The sequence below is a fragment of the Penicillium canescens genome, assembly GCF_028828765.1.
Source record: "Penicillium canescens strain IBT 15451 chromosome Unknown utg000003l_segment0_segment0, whole genome shotgun sequence".
Classification (NCBI taxonomy): Eukaryota; Fungi; Ascomycota; class Eurotiomycetes; order Eurotiales; family Aspergillaceae; genus Penicillium; species Penicillium canescens.
Window position 1 is genome coordinate 2229036 of NW_026703965.1, and position 21538 is coordinate 2250573.

Here is a 21538-nt window from a genome sequence, read left to right on the forward strand (position 1 = left end):
ACATCATCTGAACAGTCAGCGCCGAAACCCCATTGAACACATGTCACTTTATATCCTCGAATAAGCGCAGCAAAACTCTTTCAGCGAGCGCCATGTATGCTCCGAGATAGGGCGGCTTGGCATGCCACCAAGAATGGCCGCGTGCATTTGGCAATTTCGTAGTATTGAGTGCATATTAAGCTTCACCGCAGATTGACATGGACAGGGACCGGATGTCCATGTACGTACAACGTGGTTGAGTGCATATAATTCCGTTTCAAATTGCATTATCTTGCGCGTAGTGCGTGGCCCCAGCTCCACTTGCTCAAGAAGAGTGTTTACTGGACCCATGAGATGCGTATTAACGACATCGTGCTTGGGGAAGGTTGACACTGCCCGGAAACGGTGTGCTTATCGGGGTTTGATGGAGGACCCTGCGCTATGCTCCGGGAAATTCATCGGCACTATACATTTACCTATGCGAGAGGATATTTGATCTATAACCTCACAAAGCAAAGATACTCGAAGGCTACCTGGATTAACCTCAGCAAGTGTGCGACCGGCATGGTACTAAGCGGGTACCTTGAGACGACTCACCGCCCCCCGCTGCCACATGAGATCGTCAATCACATCATTTTCTTTATCTCACTCCGCGTGATATACAACTGCCACTATATATTACCTCCGGTTCTCACTTACTTTGATCTTTAAAAGCTATGCCTTCAAGTGGTTCTTATCCACCCCCTGGGCTGATTCGCAAGCGTTGATCCCTTTCTCCTTTATCATCCTTATCAGTCGAGCATTCATTTTTGGGCTGTTTCGCGAGGTCGTTCTTCCCGACGGCATTTTTGGGCTTGTAACCAGGTTCCAGGCGTTGACCGTGAGGGATTCCTTGTGTATCCTGTTGGCTACGGTGTCCAAGATAAATGTGAGTGCTCCCCGAGTCATAACCTCATCGTCGAGTCTTCATTTCCTGGTGCTTGCATTGGACCCAGAGACCCTCGCTAATATGTGTATAGCTCACTTGTTTCGCAAAGGGACTAGCCAGGGTAACTCAGCTCTAGTTCCTCTGCACAAAATGGTATCGCCTGCAGAAGGCCGCTTATCGACGGTGGAGGAGAACGTGGTGACGGACCCTGTTCAGCAGCAGCCTGCTACCTCACGTTGGAAGCGGTTATTTGGAGGAAAATCCACAGAAGATCCCGAGTCTGGCGGGGATCAGAACTATCGCGCAAAATCAACGCTGGGGATTCTCAGTGACAAACAGACCGACGAAGTCCCTGGTAAGTTGAGAGTTGATCTATATACAACACTATGAAAAGGAGACTGACCTGTGGTTGATTTAAGGAACGGTCCTTCTCCTATCATCGAATCGCAATGAACCTTTGGGCATGAGACATCAGCCGCACCGGACCTCAGCATCCTCTATTTCGTCTTACAATCGCTCACGATCTACCTCTCGATCCCGGTCCGCGGTGGCAAAGAAGAGAACACCCGATGGACAATTCGTACTTGATCCGCAGCCAGATGACTCTGTGAATGACCCTTTGAACTGGCCTGTATGGCAGAGAGATGCCGCGCTGCTCTCCCTCGGCTTCTACTGCTTGATGGGGGGCGGTATGACACCAATTTTGGCGGCTGGATTCAATGAGGTTGCAGATGAGTACAATGTTAGTACACAGCAAGTGGCCTTCACTACCGGGTTCTACATGTTGGGCCTGGGTCTGGGATCAGTCGTGATGTCACCCACTGCGATTCTCTATGGGAAACGACCTGTCTATCTCCTGGGAGCATCCCTGTTCGTCATCTCAGCAATCTGGTGTGCTGCCTCACCAAATTACCCCAGTCTCGTCGTCGCTCGCATTTTCCAAGGCTTCGCAGTAAGCCCCGTTGAGTGTCTTCCGTCTGCTACCATTGCCGAGATTTACTTCTTGCACGAGAGAGCCTACCGAGTTGGCATTTACACGCTACTACTACTGGGTGGAAAGAACCTTATCCCTCTAGTGAGTGCTGCCATCATTGGAGGTTTGACCTGGCGCTGGGTATTCTGGATCGTCGCGATTATCGTAGGCGCATGTCTGGTATTACTGTTCTTCTTTGTGCCCGAAACATTTTGGGACCGAACCCCTCGCCCTCGCCAGCATAAACAAAAACGTCCACGTCTCCCAGGCCGCAGTGTTTCTGACCTCGTCCATCACGGATTTCGTGGGAGACGCCCGCACGTTCCACTCCCGGAAGAACCTGCTGAGCCTATGGATCACTCAGAATTGAACTTGTCACCAAGAAGGTCCAAGCATGCGCATGTTGGGTTTGCAGATGATCAAATGGAAGGTGGAAGCCACGGAGTGGACATAGAAAAGACCGACTTCGGGACCGGTGCCGAAAATACCACCGCTGGTGATCAAATCATATCCGAAAACTCTACTCCGGCCACTGAGAAGGGTCACGATTCCTTGCAAGTGCCACCTCATGCTTTTGTGCCTGGGGCAAATCCGGATGACTTGGAAGCATCTCGTCCGGCCGCCTCGCCTGCAAGGTCCGAGTCACAAGAGCCCGCTGGGCAACCTTTAACCGCAACCCTACAATACACCAACCGACTCCGTGAGCGCCCAAAGATCCCATTCTCTCAGCTCCTCAGGGTATGGAATGGAAGAATCGCACAAGACAGTTGGTACCGAGTCGCTGCACGACCCTTCGTCCTGTTCGCTTATCCATCCGTGCTCTGGTCAACAGTGGTCTACGCACTATCCGTCGGCTGGTTGATCGTGATATCGGAGTCCATTGCACATCTCTACCAAGGCAAAACACACTACAACTTCACCGCACTTCAGACTGGCCTGGTCTACATCTCGCCCTTTGTCGGCGGTCTCTTGGGAACTGCAGTAGCCGGCAAGGTATCCGACATCATCACGCGATATCTCACCAAACGCAATGGGGGTATTTACGAGCCCGAGTTCCGTCTTGTGATGGCTATCCCCATCGCTTTGTCCACTGTCATTGGGTTGATGGCCTTTGGTTGGAGTGCCGAGATCAAGGACAACTGGATTGTGCCTACTATTTTCTTTGGTCTAATCTCTTTTGGCTGCTGCTTGGGCAGTACCACTGCCATTACCTTTTGCGTGGATAGCTATCGCCAATACGCCGGTGAAGCGCTTGTCACATTGAACTTTAGCAAGAGTATGCTACCCCTACCTGTGAATATCATGTTTTTTTATCCCAGCTAACTGTCTTATCACAGATATCCTCCATGGCCTAATCTTCTCCCTTTTCATCGTGGACTGGCTGGACGCCGAGGGGTCCCGTGATGTTTTCCTCGTCATCGGTGGTATCCAGCTATTCTTCATGCTCCTGACGATTCCAATGTACATCTATGGCAAACGAGCTCGCATGTGGACAGTGCGCAAGCAGCTCATGGAACGTTTCTGATCTAGATCATTGTTTTGTTTCTTTTGCGGAATATCTTCTAGTTGCATATAGTTTACTTACACATACACCATGAGATTCTTGACTGTGGCTGTTGTCGTCTCGGCCATTTTCGCATGTCTCTTCCGGCGATTTACGCAGCGGGGGCACTCGGAGGTTCATGGAATCATCGGGGTCTGTCTTACTTCTTTTCGGCGTTTGCATCTAATCTATCTTAACGATTAATCCATTACTGAATTCTCAGTATCATCCGTGGATCTGTTGCTTATACCTACCAGGGTGGTTTTGCACTTTCCTCTTAGAAATCCGCACAAATTGGACTCTGCGAATAAAGTTTCCGCTAGGATCAGATAAGAAGCCCCTCCTAACTCCGAGCGTGGTCTGACACTGACCGAGCTTGGGAGCGGATCTGGGACCCATGTGGTTTGAGCCTGTTTATAGAAAAAGAAAAAGAATCGATAACAAGCGGGACTTAAGAACCTAGCGAAGGCTCTGCAAGAAACCGAGCGATACATGGAGGATTCCACTGTGGATCTACAAACTGTCGTTAAGATTGCTGTTGGGGAACATCCCAGGCTATTTCCGCCGACGTTCCTCCGATTTGGAGCGCTAGAACCTAAAAAAACTCGATTGAGCTCTTTTTTAGGACAAACCCCCGATCCCAGTTCATCTTATCTGATTGAGACTCCGCTGTACCATTCCTCAAGACGTATGCTTCCCTGCACATTTTACGTATTTCCCGTCAGCCCAGAGTCTCGGACTTGTGTGCCATTCTCAGCTCACCATGCCGTTTCCTGCCAAGAAACTGCTGGCCCGCTGAACCTTTTTATCAATCTCCGATATCGATCGGCGTATAAGTAGTAGGGCGGTACTCGGGCATTTAGGTTGGTCCAGAATTTTATTTACCTTGTTGACACAGTGCACCACCTATCCTTGTGCTCCTTTTCTGGGATCATTCCAGATCAATCGGGATCATGCCTGTCGACGAGGCGGTTTCGAAGACAGTGGTGGGTGTGGTCTCTGAGCCTGTTGCTAAAGACAAATCCACCCCCTCGGAGGAATCATCTGACAATGACAATGACTCTGACGATGGGAGGAGTCCCCCACCACTACTTGCAAAGCTATGCGCTGTTATTTTGATATCGTGTATTAGCTTTGGCTCGCACTGGAGTTCTGGTGTCACGGGTGCTATGAAAAGCACGATCAAAAAGGTGTGAAAGCATTCGTCGATGCAATGTGGAAGGCCGGCTGATGATTTCTTTTCTTTTTCGCAGCAAATGCACATTGACAATGTTCAATTCTCACTTCTAGAAGCAAGCGAGAATTTCATGGCCACAGTGCTGCTTCTGGCCAGTGGTATAATTACCGACCGAGTCGGCGGAGCAGGTATGTTGATTAACAACAATCCCCAAACCCGCGAACATGCTGACCATCATTACTTGGATAGAAATGATCGTCTACGGAAACATCGTGTACACCATCGGGTCGATCCTCGTCGCTGCTGCCACGACCGTGCGCTCGTTCAACTTTATGATCGGAGGTCGGATCGTCCTTGCGCTAGGGGACATCGCCACACAAATCGCGCAGTACAAGATGTTTTCTTCCTGGTTTCCTCCTAGCAATGGATTTGCTTCCACACTCGGGTTTGAGCTTGCGATTGGCAAGATCGGTGGATTTGTCGGGAAATCAACAGCCAATATCATTGCAAAGGTATGGTGGTACCTGGGTCGACTGCCACAGAACAAAGCCTAATGAATGGACAGAACACCGGTAACTTCGCATGGGTCTTTTGGACATCGGTCTTCATGAACCTATTCACGAATTTTGCCAGTGCCGCGTTCTGGTTCTTCAACAAGTACTGTAATCGCAAGTACAAGGGCCGGTATGACGCAGCAACCAAGGAGCAACTCACAGAGAAGAACAAGAAGTTCGAATTCCGCAAGATGTTCGAGCTACCATGGATGTTCTGGTCTATCATGGCATTCTCTGTGTTCCAGACGAGTTCAGCCACGGTCTTTAGCCAGAATGCGACCGAGCTGGCTGAAAAGCGGTTCAATGTTGATGCCATCCAGGCGGGTTGGTATAGCTCTCTGTCGCAATATGCAGGTATGGTGTCACTAGAAGAATGGCTGCAAGGATTAGGTCCGGACTGACAATGGACAGGGTTCTTCCTTGTTCCATGTGTGGGTATTTTCATTGATGTGCTCGGAAACCGAGCATCTGTCTGTGAGTTTGTCAAGTCAGATCCAAAACAATCGCCGCTTAACTAATTTCGGAATTCCAGTGTTCACTTGTGGTCTTGGCATGCTGTTGAGTATGGTTCTCATCAACTTCGCGACATCCGAAGCAGGGACAGGAGCTTCGTTCGGCATCTATGCCATTGCCCTGTCCTTTGGACCCACTTCGGTCATTGATAGTATTCGCACCACGCTCTGGCACCAATCGGTTTTCGGGTCTGCATATGCATTGAAGGTCACCATGAACAACGCGTAAGATTGACCATGTCCCCCGCCATTGAGAACAAGAGCTGACCTTGATGACCATAACAGGATGAGCATCATTATTCGCATCATCACCGGAGCTCTGCAGGATGCAGATGATGATTCATACCGCCGTGTGGTGCAGGTATACCTCGTTCTTGCTGCTGGATCCTTGGTAGTTGGCTCCGCCATTCTGATCGGCTCTTTCATGACCGACAATCTGGCACCGCTTCAGTGGACTCGACAGAAGCGATTGAGTTCGGGAGCGGCAATTATTGATAGGATTCGAGAGCGCAGCTTAGTCACTGAGCGCCGTCGCACACGCAACATCTCCATAGTCAGCTTTGGAGCGCTGGGGCTGTTGGTACTCGGGGCGTGGGCGGCATATATTTGGGGTGCAATTACGGGCAACAACTCGTAGGGGGTTTTGAGGCTCCAAACATGTACTTGGACAATGACTGTTAAAAGCTTTGTGAGACATCAATCAATCCCAGGCTAATATCAATTGACAGCCATTGCTATCTTTAGCTGGTAGTGGAGTTGATCGCCCATAAGCCATTGCTTATCTGGGTACATAGGATCCTCACGCAGGTCAACCATTTATTGTTGCCACCGGCGTCATAGGCTTGGGCGGCGCTAGTTTCGGGGCATAAATGGCGCATGGCTGGCTTGAATGACGACATGGCTTGCTGCGGAATGCCACTAGATGCAGATTGTCCATGCTGGGATATCGATACTCCTTCGCAATAGGGGCAAGAAGATGGACACTGGAGCAAAGAGTTGACTCTGAAGTATTGATGGTAAATGCCGAGTTGACCCTGGTTCCACTTTTTTTCCTGCTCGGTGCCTGATCTCCGTGGCCAATAATGTGGCCTGTGGCTGAACCAATAGTGTTTGGCCTCAGGCAGCCACATGGGTCATCGTTGGTCCTCACAGCCACTCAAACCCTCTTTCTTCCACATTCGAAGATCCTCTCGCCACTGTGGACGCCCTCCTTCAAGCCCTCTCCGCTATGTGCTCCATATGCATGGCGCGGCATGGGTTTGCATTCTCTGCCAATATGTCGATCCCACAATGAAGAGCAATCCCTCGAGTGGGAGAGCTTATGAAGCGGTGGAGCTCCAGTAAATGACTCCAAATGTGCACCGAGCGTCCGATCTCACTAATTAAATCATATGGAGCATTTATCCCCTCATCCCCTCGCCAATGCCCGTCTCCACCTGACTGATTAGATTCCTGGCTGCGTGAGCAGCCGAATTTCTTGTCATTCCCTGGAACCAGTCTGCGTTTCACCTGACTCGCTACTTTTTTCTTTTGGTTGCATGCTTTTGATTGCATGTGGAGAGCAGCCTCTGGACCTGAAATCCCACTTTTCTCTCCATTTCGCCTCCGAGTGATCAAGCCACGCCGACCACTTCAACACTTGTCTCCCTTTTCCGTCACTCCTTTTCCGTTGCTGCCGCTACTGCAAACCGAACCTCACGAGCCTCGTCACCCCATTCCGGTCATCGCGATTCTGACCGTCCCCTCGAGTTTCTCAACCCGGAGTACGAGGATGCGCAACTGCATTCTTATTTCTCCCACGCTATCGGCAGACTATGGAGGACCCTAAGACCAAGCAACAGGTTCAGCACAATGCAGACCGCAGGGCGAGGGAACTTTACCGCTACTACCAGCCTGCTATACAAGCTGGCGTGGTCCCATCTTGGCTTCGCACGGGCGATGAGTACCCATTTTCTAGTCCTTCAGGAAACGTCGACACACCGCCAATCTCTGAAAGCTCGGCGCCTTCGGAAAGCAGCAGAGTACGCCCATCGACCGCAATCGGTCCCGAGGTCCTGACCTTGGGCACCTCGAACAGTACCTTGACCTCATTTGCCCAGCTAGCGGCTTTGCGCCTGGACGTCGAGCGAGTTTTCATTGCTGTGTTGGATCGCGACCGACAACATATCATTGCCGAAGCTACAAGAACTCTGAACCTGAATGACGCGTCAGTTCACGATGACAAAGACAATATCTGGCTAGGCGCGTCCGATACCCGCAGAACATGGAGTGTGTGCAAGGTAAGTTCTGCTCTCTCGACGAGCCGGCACAAACGGAGCCCCTGTCGAATTAGATCATATTGATCTCATCCCTCACTTCTCGATTTTGACGCTTGAAACGACAGGACACTGTTGCATTGCCGCCCAACCACCGCGAGACCGCAAACTATCAATTCTTAATTGTGAACGATATGAACGAGAATGATCGTTTCAAGCGACTTTCGTTTGTCGAGAACGATCCACACTATCGGTTCTATGCGGGAACTCCCTTGACGACCGAGAACAATATCAATTTAGGCTGCTTTTTTGTGTTGGACAGCAAACCTCGGGATGGATTGACACCCGTGGAGAAGGACACACTGAGATCGCTATCAATGCTTGCCATGGGCTATTTGAAGATTTGCAGACAAGCTTCAGAGGGCCGCCGGGCGGCACGCCTCTCCCGAGGACTGAGCTATTTTGTTGAGGGGAGTTCGAGCTTTGTGGACAGCGTGGACATGTCACGCGCCGACAGCACGGCTCCTCAATCAACAGGGTCTTATAAAAACAGTGTCTCGGGAGGCTCACGTGGAAATAGCGTGGAGGATGGATTCCAAGGGTCATCAAACAGCCCGCCGAATGAACGCTCCATCGATTCAAACCCCTCTAATCGAATCAATGTCTCACGCGGCTCCCGGGACAACAGCGCAGACGACGCATCGCAAGCGGCATCGAATAGTCCACCAAGCGATAGGTCCCTCAGCAATGATGCACAATCCTTCAGTTCCCAACGCTCCGAATCAAAACTGGACACAGTTACCTCCGGTACGGGCATGGGGAGCTCTCTGCCAGAATGGTTGACAAGCAGTGGCCAGAATCGCTTACCGCCAGATGATTCACAGGCGAATTCTTGGTGCTTCCGTAGGGCTGCAAATCTACTTCGCGAGAGTCTTGACTTGAGCGGTGAAAGTGGTGTCATTTTCCTCGAAGCAAATAACAGCCCCACCTTGGACATCAATAGCGGAAGTGATTGCTCTGATTCAGGTGGACCTGCTCCAGTGTTGTCAGCGTCCACGAACGACGAGCCCTTCGCTCCCCAGGCTGGCTCAATGGCGACATGCGCTGCGGCCAACCTGGACCGATCATTTCTACAATTATTGCTCCGTCGCTATCCCAGAGGAAAGCTCTGGTCTTTCCATCGCGATGGGCTTATCTCGACATCGGATGATGATGAACAACATCCCCAGGATAACAAAGGCCCCCTTACTCCTACCGATAGTGCCTCCAGCCAATCTCCATCTGATGCTCCACCACCACCACCTGAGCCTTCAAAGCTCACTCGGAAACGGCGAAAGGCCGCGGAGAACAGTATCTTGAACCAGTACTTCCCAAATGCCACGCAAATCATGTTTGTGCCATTGTGGAATGCCGTTGCCTCTCAATGGTTCGCTGGGTGCTTCTGCTGGAGTACTGTCGAGACCCAGGTGTTTACTAGCTCAGTCGAACTGAGCTCAGTGCTTGGATTCGCATCCTCTATCATGGCCGAGTATAGCCGAGTTGAATCTCTCATCGCCGATCGACAGAAAGGCGATTTCATCGGAAGCATCTCGTGAGTATTCCCCTACAGCCTTGTTTTTTGAATCCTGTAAAACTTTTCCGGAGTTTTCTCCGGGTATACCCATCAGACACCGCATACTGACATCTGTTTCAGGCATGAACTTCGTAGTCCGCTTCACGGAATTTTGGCTGCCGCTGAATTTTTGAACAGTACTCATCTAAACGAGTTCCAAGATTCATTGCTGGAGACGATCAATGCATGCGGTCGGACCCTACTGGATACAATGAACCAAGTGCTTGACTTCAGCAAAGTGGTATCCCTGGAACGGACATGGAAATCATTGAAACGCAGGAAAGAGAAACCACTCGATTTCAAAGGAACGGATAAGCTCGCATATCATCTCGACACATACGTGGCCACAGATCTCGCCATCCTGGCCGAGGAAGTAGTGGAAGGCATCTGTCTTGGCCATGTATATGGTCAAAGCTCAACTGCGTCAGCTGATCTGCCCGTATTGATGCCGCACCACCCAAAGTTGCAAAATGTACGGTCCAATGTGGAGGTTGTTATGGATGTGGCGTATGGGGATTGGATCTACCGCACTCAGCCCGGTGCTTTACGCCGCATTATCATGAATGTATTTGGTAATGCCATGAAGTATACGGAAGCTGGCCGTGTCACTTTACAATTAGAAGCGTCGAGTCAGTCTGAAGGACGGTCCCGCCGGCAAGGCCTCGAGGACTTGGTCACGTTGACCGTCACTGACACTGGCAAGGGTATATCGGAGGAGTTTTTGCGCGGCAAGCTCTATACCCCATTTGCCCAGGAGGATCCTTTGGCGGTGGGAACTGGTCTGGGGTTATCCATCGTCCGAAGTTTGGTCAAGGCCTTGAGTGGAACCATTCGCATTCGCAGCCGCCCTGGAGAGGGTACCACTGTACATGTATCGCTCCCTCTAGCCCGTCCTGTTGGCAAGGAGAGTCCGGCTATCGAACCATCTGGGCAACTTATTCAGCATAGAGAGACTCTGACCCAAACTCTTTTGCTTCGCGAAGGGTATCCAGGGAAACGGGCCTCGATCTGGGGAGTTGACCCAGCTGGGGTGACGGATCATTCCAATTGGTCTGAGATCGCTCGTTATCTTACAGAATGGTACGCCATAGAGCTTGTCTCGTGGTCATCTGAAAGCACCGTCGATATTGTCCTGATTGATGAGAACGACTTGCCACAATTCCGCGAGATCGCACCAGTGGTCACTCTACCCGCCCTTCTCATCCTGTGCCACAAGTCCGTGGATTATACCGGTGCGCTGTCCGAATGGTTGCCTCTTGCTTCTTCGGTGCACATCATCCGGCGTCCTTGCGGACCACACAAGTTAGCTCGAAGCGTGACAAAGTGTCTATCACAGAATCGATCGGCATCTGCGACACCTGCATCCGTAATGCAGCCAATCGATTTGCCTATTCGAACTTCATCACTGCCATCTGCAATGCCTTCTCCGACCAGTCCTCTCTCTTCTGCCTGTGCCAGAAGTGCCCCGGAATTGAATCTACCAGCAACCCACCCCGTGAATTTGCGTACATCACCACGAGCAGAGCCATCCGTGATTACCTCATTGCCCGAAGAGATTATTGAAAATCCCTTGCCTTCGCCATTGATGGATGACTCAACCAACTCTTCACACCTGGCGCGCGTACTGGTGGTGGACGACAACCTGATCAATCTCAATTTGATGATGACATTCTTGAAAAAGCGCAAGCTTACTGTGCTTGACGCTGCCGAGAATGGCAAGCTGGCTGTGGAGGCAGTCGAGCGCATGAAGACTGGATATGATATCATATTCATGGACATCTCCATGCCTGTCATGAATGGCTTTGAGGCTACCCGTGCTATTCGTTCATTGGAAAAGGACGAGGATGGCCGTAAGCCTGCCATCATCATCGCCTTAACAGGGCTCAGCAGCTCACGCGATGAGTCTGATGCCATGGCTTGTGGTGTCGATTTGTTCCTCACTAAACCTGTCTCGTTCAGGGAAGTTTCACGGCTTCTGGGTGAGTGGGAAAAGGATGGGATGGAGAAAGAACGGAGCTTGTCTTCTTGAACAATCGTTTCGTGCTGAGATAGCGTGCAACTTTTTTTTTTTTTTTGCCGTTCCTCGTTTTCTCCGGCCTTTCGGGATCCTAACCTCAATGGCTTCCTGCTTCTTGTGCGTCGCATGGCATAATGCTTTCGCCGTCTCTCTGCTCTCCTCGCGTTTTCCCTCTTCCCATCTCCTCTTTGCATCTTTGCACCCTCTACTCAGCACATTTTCTCTTTCTTCTATCGCCTATTCACCCATCCACAATCCCCAATCATCCATTACTCTTAGCCTCGTTTGCCATGCTTCATGGTTTCGAGCTCTTCTTTGTTTGATCAGGTGATCAGTATTGATTCTGTTATTTTAACATAATCGATACTATCATCTCAGACAATGAACGCAAAGATCTCTTGTCTATTTTTTCGTCCCTTTTCTCAGTTCTCTTCCTCTCACCCTCTTCATCCCACATACACGCTACAAAAACCCATCTTGTTTGAAATATTCACGATTTACGCAGTCCATTGTGACAAATCCGGACGAAGCTAGATACACGGGAAGCCACGGCCGGAGTTGATTTTGCTTACATTTGTTCCCCTTCTCCTGATTGTTTCGTTTCGCTTCTTGCATTCATTTCGCATTGCATGGCAGCATCGATTTAATCATCCAGGTGTTAACGCCCTCCTTTTTGGTTGTTTTAGCCGGGATACTTATGTACACATCCTTAACCGAAAGAAGGTGTCGTACTGCTCCACTGAGCCTGTGGAATATGTGCAGGAATTTGGCATGAGGGCAATACGACATGGAAAAAAAACTTCATGATCATACTTCATTACAATATAATATACGAAAAATGATATACATATACATCGGATTTTAGGCGGCGCGACCTGGCTTTCCCTTTCTGTTTTAGTGCTCTCACCCCTTGCCGCTTTTTGCTCACTGAGCAGCACGGGTAGCAGGCTTAGCAGTGAAGGCTTGGTGGTAGATGTCTCAGTTGGTCATAGATCCTCTCGGATGTACATAACATTAATCGTGTCTGCATAATTCTACAAGAACATAAAAGTGGCCGTAGCCATCGCCGCGACCAAAGCCACAAGGCTTTTTGCACTGGCCGACTCCTTCAATAGTGCACTCGCAGCTCCAGTGTGATTTGCAGAACCATTGACTGATGTTGGGGTAGCTCCCAACCCACCTGGTAGTCCCTGGTAGCTAAATGTCAGATTTTGGGGGATGGACTTGTTGTAACAGTCTCCATTCGCAAGATCCAAGTTGGTCAGGTCATCCGCGTGCAAAAAGAACATGTAATTTGACTGGTTGAGGTCCTTGAACCCAGAAGTGTCATATGGGAACTTATCGCCCGAATCGGTTCCAGAGGTGTTGCGGAGTAATATGCACTGGACTTGTCCAGGGAATTCGGTTGCCATTTTAGGGTAGTCGCGCATGACATCGCTGTTGCTGGTGTCTGCCACCAAAATAAACTTGCGTTCAGGGAAGGTTTCGAAGACCTTTTGGATTAAGAACTTGCGGATCGAGAGGGTGGCGGAGACGTCGCTGAAGTTAAGAGGGCGTGTGTCGAAGGAGCCGCCGGGGTAGTTGGCGTAAATGAACTCCATGTAGCTCCTCGTGACTTGCTCGGGAGTGGTAGTCTGAGGCGATTGTTAGTCTTGGGAACAAAAGCGGGTAAGCAAAAGGGACTTACAAGGTAGTGGAAATGCAGGTCTGGTAGGCTGGTAGACCAATTGCGGTAAATGTCAGGCATGTTCTCCCAAGCTGTGAATGGACGAGCGAAAGAATTGATCAATCCTTGCTCCGGCTCGTAGATCTTGGTGACACGCAGGATATCGTCAATGTCGGAGATAATGGTAATTCCAGTAGGAGGTACAAGATATGCAGTGCTATTTCCAATGGTTGCGTTCTTGACATGAACGTCAAGTCTCTGGATTGCCGAGGTCTCATTTCCTGCGGTGAGGCCCTTACTAGAGATTGGCACAAAGGTGTCGAAGTCACCTTCGACGGTTGTGTTATAGGGCAAAGTAACATCCTGGATGCCACCAGTCGTGTTAGATGACCCACCGCCACCTGGCTGTCCGCTTGATCCCTGGCCAGCTGCAGGCTGAAGGTGGATCGTGTTCACAGCAGCTTCTGGCTGCTGAACAACAAAGATCTCAGCTGTCAGGTTACGCGCCTGATCCGCCTGGGACTTTGGAAGGTCCGAGATACTCGTGTTGACCAGGAAGACATCGGCAAGCTTGTTCAAGGTTGAGACAGACGTGTTTGGCTGTTTGTAGACATTTCCATGGAACCGAACGTTCCAGCCCGAATTGGTCCAATTGGCGTAAGGATCAATGTTTAACACATTGGTTGGTAGTGCTGCCAAATCGTCGTCGTTCAAACCGAGGGAGCTCGCAACTGCGTCTCCAGTGGGGAAACCCTGGAAGAAATTGGGTACTCCCGACGCGACCCATGAGGGTAAGCCCGACCCAAGCCCCGAAAGCACATTATCGACATCGGATTCTACGTCGCTCAAGATGTTTCGGGCAACGACCGGAGAAGGATTATGCTGGACCGGGGAAGCTGTAATGACGGGATCGGCTGGAGCAGCATTGGCGAAAGCAGTTGGAGCGGGAGAAGCAGAGGCAAACGAGAGAAGAGAAGCCTGTACAAAGGCACGCGAAATGGTAGACCTCATTTTCTCGAGTGTTTACAACTCTTATCGAAAAAAGAAAGGAGAAATTTTCCCAATTTGACAAAATTTCACTATAAACAGAACCGACGTCATCGGAAGGGTTTCCAAGTTTCTCGTAAATTAAGGGACTTTGAATCTCTTACTCCTGCGTCATTCACGAATACATCTAGAGGTTGTAGCTTTCTAATTTTATACTTTATTAATGTTTACAGTAAATCTCCTTTGAACATATAAAATATGAAAAGAGAAAAAAAGGTACAATATCATTTAACATGGAAATACTATGTTGGGCTAGTAATAAAAATCAAAGCTAGGCCCCAGCCCTATATGATAACTATCCCCCACATTTCTTCTGATCCAGCGAGTCTAATTCATCAGGGTCTCTTTCGGAGTCTCCTTCACTCACAGTTTCCTCTTCTTCTGGTGTCTATATCTGAAACTTTTTGCACCTTGGTGGGAATTTAAGGATTTCCTTCTGGTTAGGGCACAAACTCTCCACAAGCTTGTTTTTGCTCGCGTGCACTAAGCCTAGTCTGAGTGCTCAATGAGTATGACCTGAGCGTGACCTGAGCATTACTTCTACGTTAATTACTAAGCACTCCTGAGCTTCTGAAGAGTAACTTAACTATCACTTGTTGCTTATGAAGCAAAAAAGTTGGTCACTGAGTAACCGCCCTGTGCTGAGAAATGCTCAGTGAGCATGACCCTGAGCGCCCTCGTAGAGCGGCGGCACCCTAATCGGGCAAGTCGCGGCCACGGCCTAAAATCTGGTATATACAGCCACATACTTATACTCTCACCACTATCACTGCCTCCATTGGAATAAGCACCTAGGGGTGTTTAATACCGCTCGAGAAGCCACAGGCGGCGTTCCTCTTCCGGCATGGACAACAAACGAGCCGATTCAGCCCGTTTAACGATAGTATAGTTCCTGACAAGCTCCGGTCCCAGCAGAGCCTTCAGAGATTCATCGCCGCCTAGCGCTTCAAGGCTCTCAGCGAGGGACTTAGGCAGCGGAGTCGTGACACCAAGTGCCGAGAGTTGATCGGCAGAAAGAGTAGACGGGTCAGCTGTAGGAAATTCGTCAGTCTAGATCCATGAAAGTAACGGCATACCAATGCGAGCGATATGACATACCAGTACACTCCCCCATAGTCAGCGGGGTATTCTCCTTCAATCCCAAATAACCACCAGCGAGAATAGCAGCGATAGCAAAATACGGATTCGCCAGCCCGTCAAGAGATTTAATTTCCCAGTGACCGGGCCCGATCTTTCGAACTGGCGTTTCGCGGTTCTGGAAGCCCCACGCGACCCATTCTGAGCCGGGCCAGATACCCGCGCGAATACGGTCGTAGCTTGCATCTTGGGAGAGAGTGAAAGCCATGATCGCCGGGTAGTGGGTGAGGACTCCGGCGAGGAAGTTCTCTTCACGGGTGGGAGGAGAGATGGACACGTGGGCGTGCGCAGCACTACCCTGGCCATTGGGGATAGGACGGGGATGAAGCGTTGCGCGGAGACCGTGACGCTCTGCGACGGCTGTGATGACTTGTCTAGCTGCGATGAGAGAGTCGACTGCGGCGAGAGGTGCGAGAGGGGGAAGGATGAATTCAAATTGGCCCGGTGCGGACTCGGCGTGGAATTGTTCGAGGGAGATACCAATGGATGCCAGGGTGCGGTGGATCTCTTCCAGGAGAGGGACAAGGCGTCGCGTGTCTGATGTCATTTGGGACCAGGAATGGTTGGTTGTTGCTGGTGTATAGGCTGTTTTGCCGGTTTGCCCTTTCGTTGGGGTGAGGAACACGACTTCGATTTCTAGACCACATTGAACGGTGATGTTGTTCTCTGCTTGGAGTTGGTTCACTATTGTTTGTAGGGTCCTTCGTGGGCAAACATCGAGTGACTCGTTCGCTTCTGACTCCCAGAAGGCCATGACTGTTGCGCTTGGTGCAGCAGGCTTTGTCATACTTCCATTGAGGCAGAGGCTGCTGAGATCGGGTTCGAGGTACAATTGACCCGCGGTGGATCCATCCAGGGTGACTGTATCATCTTGCAGTATGGAGACTGCTGCGACCGATATCCCAATTCGCCTTTGCTGTCTGGCGATCTGGGTGAAATCGTCAATTGGGAACATGCGTACTCTGACTGTGGCGGTGTAATCAATCCATTGCATCCAGACGTACTCGACCTCCGGATTTGCGTGAATAAATACATCCAGTGCATCGGATTTCGTTGGTGGTTTGGTTTGGTTTGTTGACAGCGTGCCCGAAGGAATGGCAGGTGTGTACTCTGGGGTCATTTTCAGTCCGTAAAGGCGATTGGAGTTATGGAAAAGAATGTCGGCAGCGACTTTGATGGCCTGCGGGGTATTATAGTCGCCCTTTTGGACATAGTCCACCAATACCTAAAAGGCAATGGAAATAAGTATTGAACAAAGAAAACAGTGTAAATCGCAACTTACTGTCTCGAGAGCCTGACGGAACTGACGATTGGCCAGCCAGAACGTCTCCGGATGGAAGTGCCCATCCGTACTCCAGAGCAAACGGCTGGCAGGGGTGAGCTCTAAACTCTGTCGCAAGATATTTTCCTGAGCGTCTCGGCTGACCATGGGAAATACCTCGCCAAGGTCTAGGTAGACATTGGGGTACACACAGGCCAGGTAACCTGCTTCCCGAGTGTAAGGATATGCCGAGTGCAACAGAACGATATCTGCCTTCGAATACTGGGCAATCAGCGGCTGCAAATATGCCGGGTTAGCTCGCACCAGGTTGATATCATCGTCACCCAGACCCGTGTGAAACTGCAAGGGTTTCACAACACCGGCCATTTTCTTGAACGAAATGGCTTTCAATGTTTGCTGGACCAGCCAGTCATTCAATGGCTTATCCTCTACTCGGAAGCCAGACCTTGTAGTCCCAGAATCAAGAGTGCGCACAAGTGAGCCTGCCAATGTAGTATCATCGGAGGAATAAGGATCCACGTCCAACCCTGTACGGTAACACACAACCGATTTGAAGCCAACAACATTGGGGTCTTCCATTGCCTCCGAAAGGGCATTCTGGAATCGCTGGCGGAAATTGTTCCAAACCGTTTCTCCAGCCTTGCGCTCGCTACTTGCCAGCTGAAGGATCAAATCCGCCGCTACTGCTTCAATGCGGACAATGCGCTTCGTAGTTGAGACAGTGAAGCTATCATGCCAGTCAAAATTTTCGACGTCTTCATCGTCGCCAAGAAGGTCATCTAATAGAAGTGCATGGGTTCCTTCCAAAGATCGGCGGATCAATCCGTCGTAGTCCTCTCGGACCCATCGGTCATGGGCTGACTGGACATCATCCCAGTTTTCACAGGGGCAGCCATACAACTCAGAAAGCTGGTTCGTGGCTCTCAGCAAGGGCAAAGTAGTGCGGGCGTTTTCCAAAGCCTGACCGTGGGCTTCGGATGTAATGGCTTCCAGTGGGTAGTTGTCATAGTCGGTGGCGGACTCCCGGTTCAGCAGGTTGTGTGCATGGTTGTCGATGATCGGATGATGCTGAATGAGATGACGAAGTGGACCAAGTCGGTCCATCATGGGAATATTCAATAAGTGGAAGATGTGACGAGCGGCGAAAAAATGATGTTACTCGATGAATCTTAAGGGTTTTCCGTTATCTCGAGCCTTGCTTATCGGAAAGCAAAGAATGCAGATAATTTGTACAGTTTATCAAGTGCACAAGGACATACTATGTAGGCTAATGTACTAGTAGGGCTGTGAATCTGTGAAGTGTCGTGAAGCGACAAGTAGAACTTGCTTTTTATGAAGGTCCGTGCGTCGACCATTCCCAATGCGGTTATCTCTACGAACTCATACTGCAGCGTTTTGTTTCCTCTTCTCTCTTCTACTAGGCAAAATAAAGACGTAGTGTCTCTGGAACTTCTGTGTCGGCTGCTTTCCGTTTGATATATTCTTTGTGAAATCGAGAGTGGACTTTTAGGGGAGAGGCTAGTGAATGGGCCACTTTAGAGCGGAAGGAGGAGGTAAATATTGTTGAAAAACTCAAATCACAAGCTTCAGAGTGATATCAATTTGGAATACCCTTAGTAATTTGGAACTAACGGTGCACAATGATTCAGTATTGTCCCTCAATTGTCAATGTTCCCGTCTTAGTCACTAAGTATTCATTGACTGCAACGTCCTTTCCACTCTCCTTGCCATATCCAGACTCCTTGATGCCACCGAAAGGTGACTCAGCTGCCGATTGGTTACCTATATAAATTTGTTAGCTCATAGTTTCGTTTCCTTTTTAGTCGAAGACACCAACCTGTATTCATTCCGATCATGCCTGCCTCCAGGTTCTCCAAGAGACGCCACATGCGGTCAATGTTCTTCGTGAAAGCATAACTAGCCAAACCCATACTGGTATCATTGGCCAGCTTGACCGCCTGGTCCTCAGTCTCGAATCGATACAGCGCAGCAATGGGCGCAAACGATTCCTCCTGCGAGATGAGCATCTCTTCCGTCATTCCAGAGAGAATAGTTGGCTCAAAGAAGTACCCCGGCTTAGCCACAGGTTTTCCACCCAAGAGGACGTCTGCGCCGAGACGCCGTGCATCTTCAATCTGGGCAGTGGCCTTGTCGATGCTACGGGGCGTGGTTAGAGGGCCCATAGTGGTGCCAGTCGCAGCACCGTGTCCAACAACCAGAGCAGCAGTGCGCTCCTTCAGAAGGGCGGCAAATTTATCATAAACACCCGCCTGGACATAGATCCTGTTGGCAGTAATACAAGCCTGACCAGCATGGCGCCACTTCAACGTCATCAACTGCTCAAGTGCCTGGTCGAGGTTGGCATCATCAAAGACGATAAAGGGACAGTTGCCACCAAGCTCAAGAGTCAGCTTCTTAAGACCCTGAGCGCAGTGAGAAGCCACAAGCTTTCCCACGCGCGTAGATCCAGTGAAAGTCACCTTCTTAACAAGCGGGTGCTTGCACAGCGCCTCACTCAAGGGTGGCGTGTTCTCCAAGTCCGTGGTCAGGACATTGAACACGCCAGCCGGAATGCCCGCGCGCTGCGCCAGCTCTGCCAACACGAGGGCAGAAATCGGCGTCTCGGGACTGGGCTTCACAATCATTGTGCAACCCGCAGCCATTGCAGCGCCGACCTTCCGTAGAACCATGGCAACGGGGAAGTTCCATGGGACCAATGCAGCAGCTACTCCGATGGGCTGTTTGATGGTAAATAGCCGTCGGTTGGGCGCTGCTGCTGTGGAGACACTGCCTTGGATACGCTCTGCCTCGCCTGCAAACCACCACAAGAAGCCGAGTGAGTAGTCCAGTTCTCCGTATGCTTCGGCTAACGGCTTTCCAGTTTCGTGTGTGACGATTTGAGCGAGATCGTCTCGCGCAGCTAGGGTCAGGTCGTGCCATTTCAACAACCACTTTGCTCGCTGGCGCGGGTTGACTTTGCGGAATTGCTCGAATGCTGTGTGTGCGGTTTCTACGGCTGCGGCGACATCTTCTGCTCCGTTATTGGGGCAGCTTGCCCACGGCTTGTCGGTACCGGGATCTATAAAGGGATAAAATACGTTAATTGTGGTCTTGTAGGACCGAACTTGATACGTGTTAGTTCTACCTACCAAGTACTTCGAAGCGCTTCCCACTCTTTGCCTCGGCCCATTTGTTACCAACGAAGGAGTCGAAATGCAACAGAGTAGAGTCTGCTAGCTAAAAGACACTATGTTAGCTACATATCAAGCTTGGAGTTGGGCGATGATGCTCGAAATGGACTTCGGACATCTCGCCGAACACCCCGCAAAAGGACGCGGGCAAGAAGCATACCTTGAATGGGAGCTCGTACTTCGTCGCCATAGCGTAATAGGTATACAATCAAAACTATCAGAATCAATATAGTCAAAATCAATGTAGACAATCAAGGTCAAAGGCGAATATACTGAAAAGTGAGGTTTATAAGAAAATGAGGGGAACACGGCAACCCCCACATCGGTTCTCGGCGCATCAAACGTACTTCTATCGCCGAGTAGGCTGTTTGCATAGATAACCATATTAGATAACCCCAAATCTAAAAAGTTTATATCATATATCATATACAAAGAAACTCTTCAAACCCAACTATCAACACTAGCAGGCCTCGATTCACGGGACCGGCCTCCTGCCTGCCCAGGCTCCATGACATATATCCGACCGAAATATCAGTGGTCTTCACAACCCCAGACACGCCATCGTCATCGATACTGATAAGCTAGGACTGTCGGCACCACGGTTCTACTTGCGCATCTCAAAAGACTTCGAGTCAGTGGTGGTGGCGGTGATAAGTTCACTCACTGTTTTTCTGGATACACCAATCCGATAATCGTTTCTTTCATGAACCTTTGGTGTCGCTGCCTCGCTCATCTCTCGTATTTACCCAAAGATCGGCGTGACCGTGTTGACATTCAGTTTCTCCACTGGGAAGGACACTTCCATAGACACATTCTGGGCTGGTGTCCGATCATACCTTGACCGGTTTCCTGCTCATGCCGACACAGGCACCTACACTTACCTCTTGGCGATGGCAACTGGACCGACCTCCTGTTATTCCTGAAGAACCCCTTCTTCGCCGTCAACCATACCCTGGATCAATTCAACGCTCTTATCAAGCCATGGCACGATGAGCTACAAGAACTGGGCATCTCATTCCAACCCAATTCAACCTACTACGACAACTTCCACGATGGCTGGATGGCGGGATTCCTCGAGACCGTCGCCTCCTCAGAAATGAGGACCGGTTCTCGTCTCTTCCCCCGTGCAGACTGGGGAATTTCCGCGGCACTGAACTCGACTTTGATGCCTTGCGTGCCACCGTTAGGGCAGGCTTCCCCTTGCTTGCATTCAACATGAAGGCCGAGCTGCAGGACGGCAATCTCCCATACTCAGCCAACCCCGCTTTCCGCGAGACCTTGATGCATGCCATCACGTCTACCAGCTGGAGAAACACTACTTCAAATGCCGCCATTGAATCCAAGATGGGTCATTTCACCAATGGCATTCTGGGCAAGTGGCGCTCTACTGGTCCAGACGCAGATGCATACATGTTCGAGACGGATATCCAGGAGCCTAACTTCCAGCAGGCATTCTGTGGCACAAACGACAGCTACAATCGCTTGTATGAGCTTAAGCAGCGGTACGATCCTACATTCTTGTTCTACATGCCGACTGGTGTTGGGAGCGAGAACTGGGTCGTGGAGACCAGTGATGGCCTTCCGGATCAGAATGGTCGGTAGTGCCGTGTTTAATTCTTTTAGGTATTCTTTTCTACATATAGACATGTACAGCCATCATCTATA

General features: G+C 50.2%; 7 protein-coding genes across 7 annotated transcripts; 4 read left to right on the forward strand and 3 right to left on the reverse strand.

The window, feature by feature from the left end:
- Positions 1-1057: 1057 nt before the first annotated feature.
- N7446_004290 (putative MFS transporter) lies at positions 1058-3546 on the forward strand (the record flags this gene model as incomplete). The annotated part of the gene is made up of 3 exons (XM_058513039.1): positions 1058-1262; positions 1327-3156; positions 3218-3546. 3 exons carry the CDS (start codon positions 1058-1060, stop codon positions 3403-3405), a joined length of 2223 nt encoding a protein of 740 aa, XP_058374368.1. The 3' UTR covers positions 3406-3546.
- Positions 3547-4376: 830 nt separating this feature from the next.
- On the forward strand, positions 4377-6303 carry N7446_004291 (putative MFS transporter; the record flags this gene model as incomplete). Its single annotated transcript, XM_058513040.1, has 7 exons — positions 4377-4613; positions 4677-4788; positions 4850-5112; positions 5166-5508; positions 5566-5628; positions 5687-5891; positions 5952-6303. The coding sequence occupies 7 exons, from the start codon at positions 4377-4379 to the stop codon at positions 6301-6303; spliced, it is 1575 nt and encodes a 524-aa protein (XP_058374369.1).
- A 1177-nt stretch (positions 6304-7480) lies between these two features.
- Positions 7481-11562, forward strand: N7446_004292 (uncharacterized protein; the record flags this gene model as incomplete). The annotated part of the gene is made up of 3 exons (XM_058513041.1): positions 7481-7945; positions 8050-9512; positions 9615-11562. 3 exons carry the CDS (start codon positions 7481-7483, stop codon positions 11560-11562), a joined length of 3876 nt encoding a protein of 1291 aa, XP_058374370.1.
- A 1022-nt stretch (positions 11563-12584) lies between these two features.
- On the reverse strand, positions 12585-14227 carry N7446_004293 (phosphatidate phosphatase App1 family protein; the record flags this gene model as incomplete). The annotated part of the gene is made up of 2 exons (XM_058513042.1): positions 12585-13184; positions 13238-14227. The coding sequence occupies 2 exons, from the start codon at positions 14225-14227 to the stop codon at positions 12585-12587; spliced, it is 1590 nt and encodes a 529-aa protein (XP_058374371.1).
- Positions 14228-15064: 837 nt separating this feature from the next.
- fluG (uncharacterized protein) lies at positions 15065-17786 on the reverse strand (the record flags this gene model as incomplete). Its single annotated transcript, XM_058513043.1, has 3 exons — positions 15065-15294; positions 15362-16625; positions 16683-17786. The coding sequence occupies 3 exons, from the start codon at positions 17784-17786 to the stop codon at positions 15065-15067; spliced, it is 2598 nt and encodes an 865-aa protein (XP_058374372.1).
- Positions 17787-18327: 541 nt separating this feature from the next.
- Positions 18328-20063, reverse strand: N7446_004295 (NAD-dependent succinate-semialdehyde dehydrogenase; the record flags this gene model as incomplete). The annotated part of the gene is made up of 4 exons (XM_058513044.1): positions 18328-18464; positions 18520-19761; positions 19832-19919; positions 20034-20063. 4 exons carry the CDS (start codon positions 20061-20063, stop codon positions 18328-18330), a joined length of 1497 nt encoding a protein of 498 aa, XP_058374373.1.
- Positions 20064-21088: 1025 nt separating this feature from the next.
- On the forward strand, positions 21089-21475 carry N7446_004296 (FAD linked oxidase N-terminal; the record flags this gene model as incomplete). Its single annotated transcript, XM_058513045.1, has 1 exon — positions 21089-21475. One exon carries the CDS (start codon positions 21089-21091, stop codon positions 21473-21475), a length of 387 nt encoding a protein of 128 aa, XP_058374374.1.
- Positions 21476-21538: the final 63 nt, after the last annotated feature.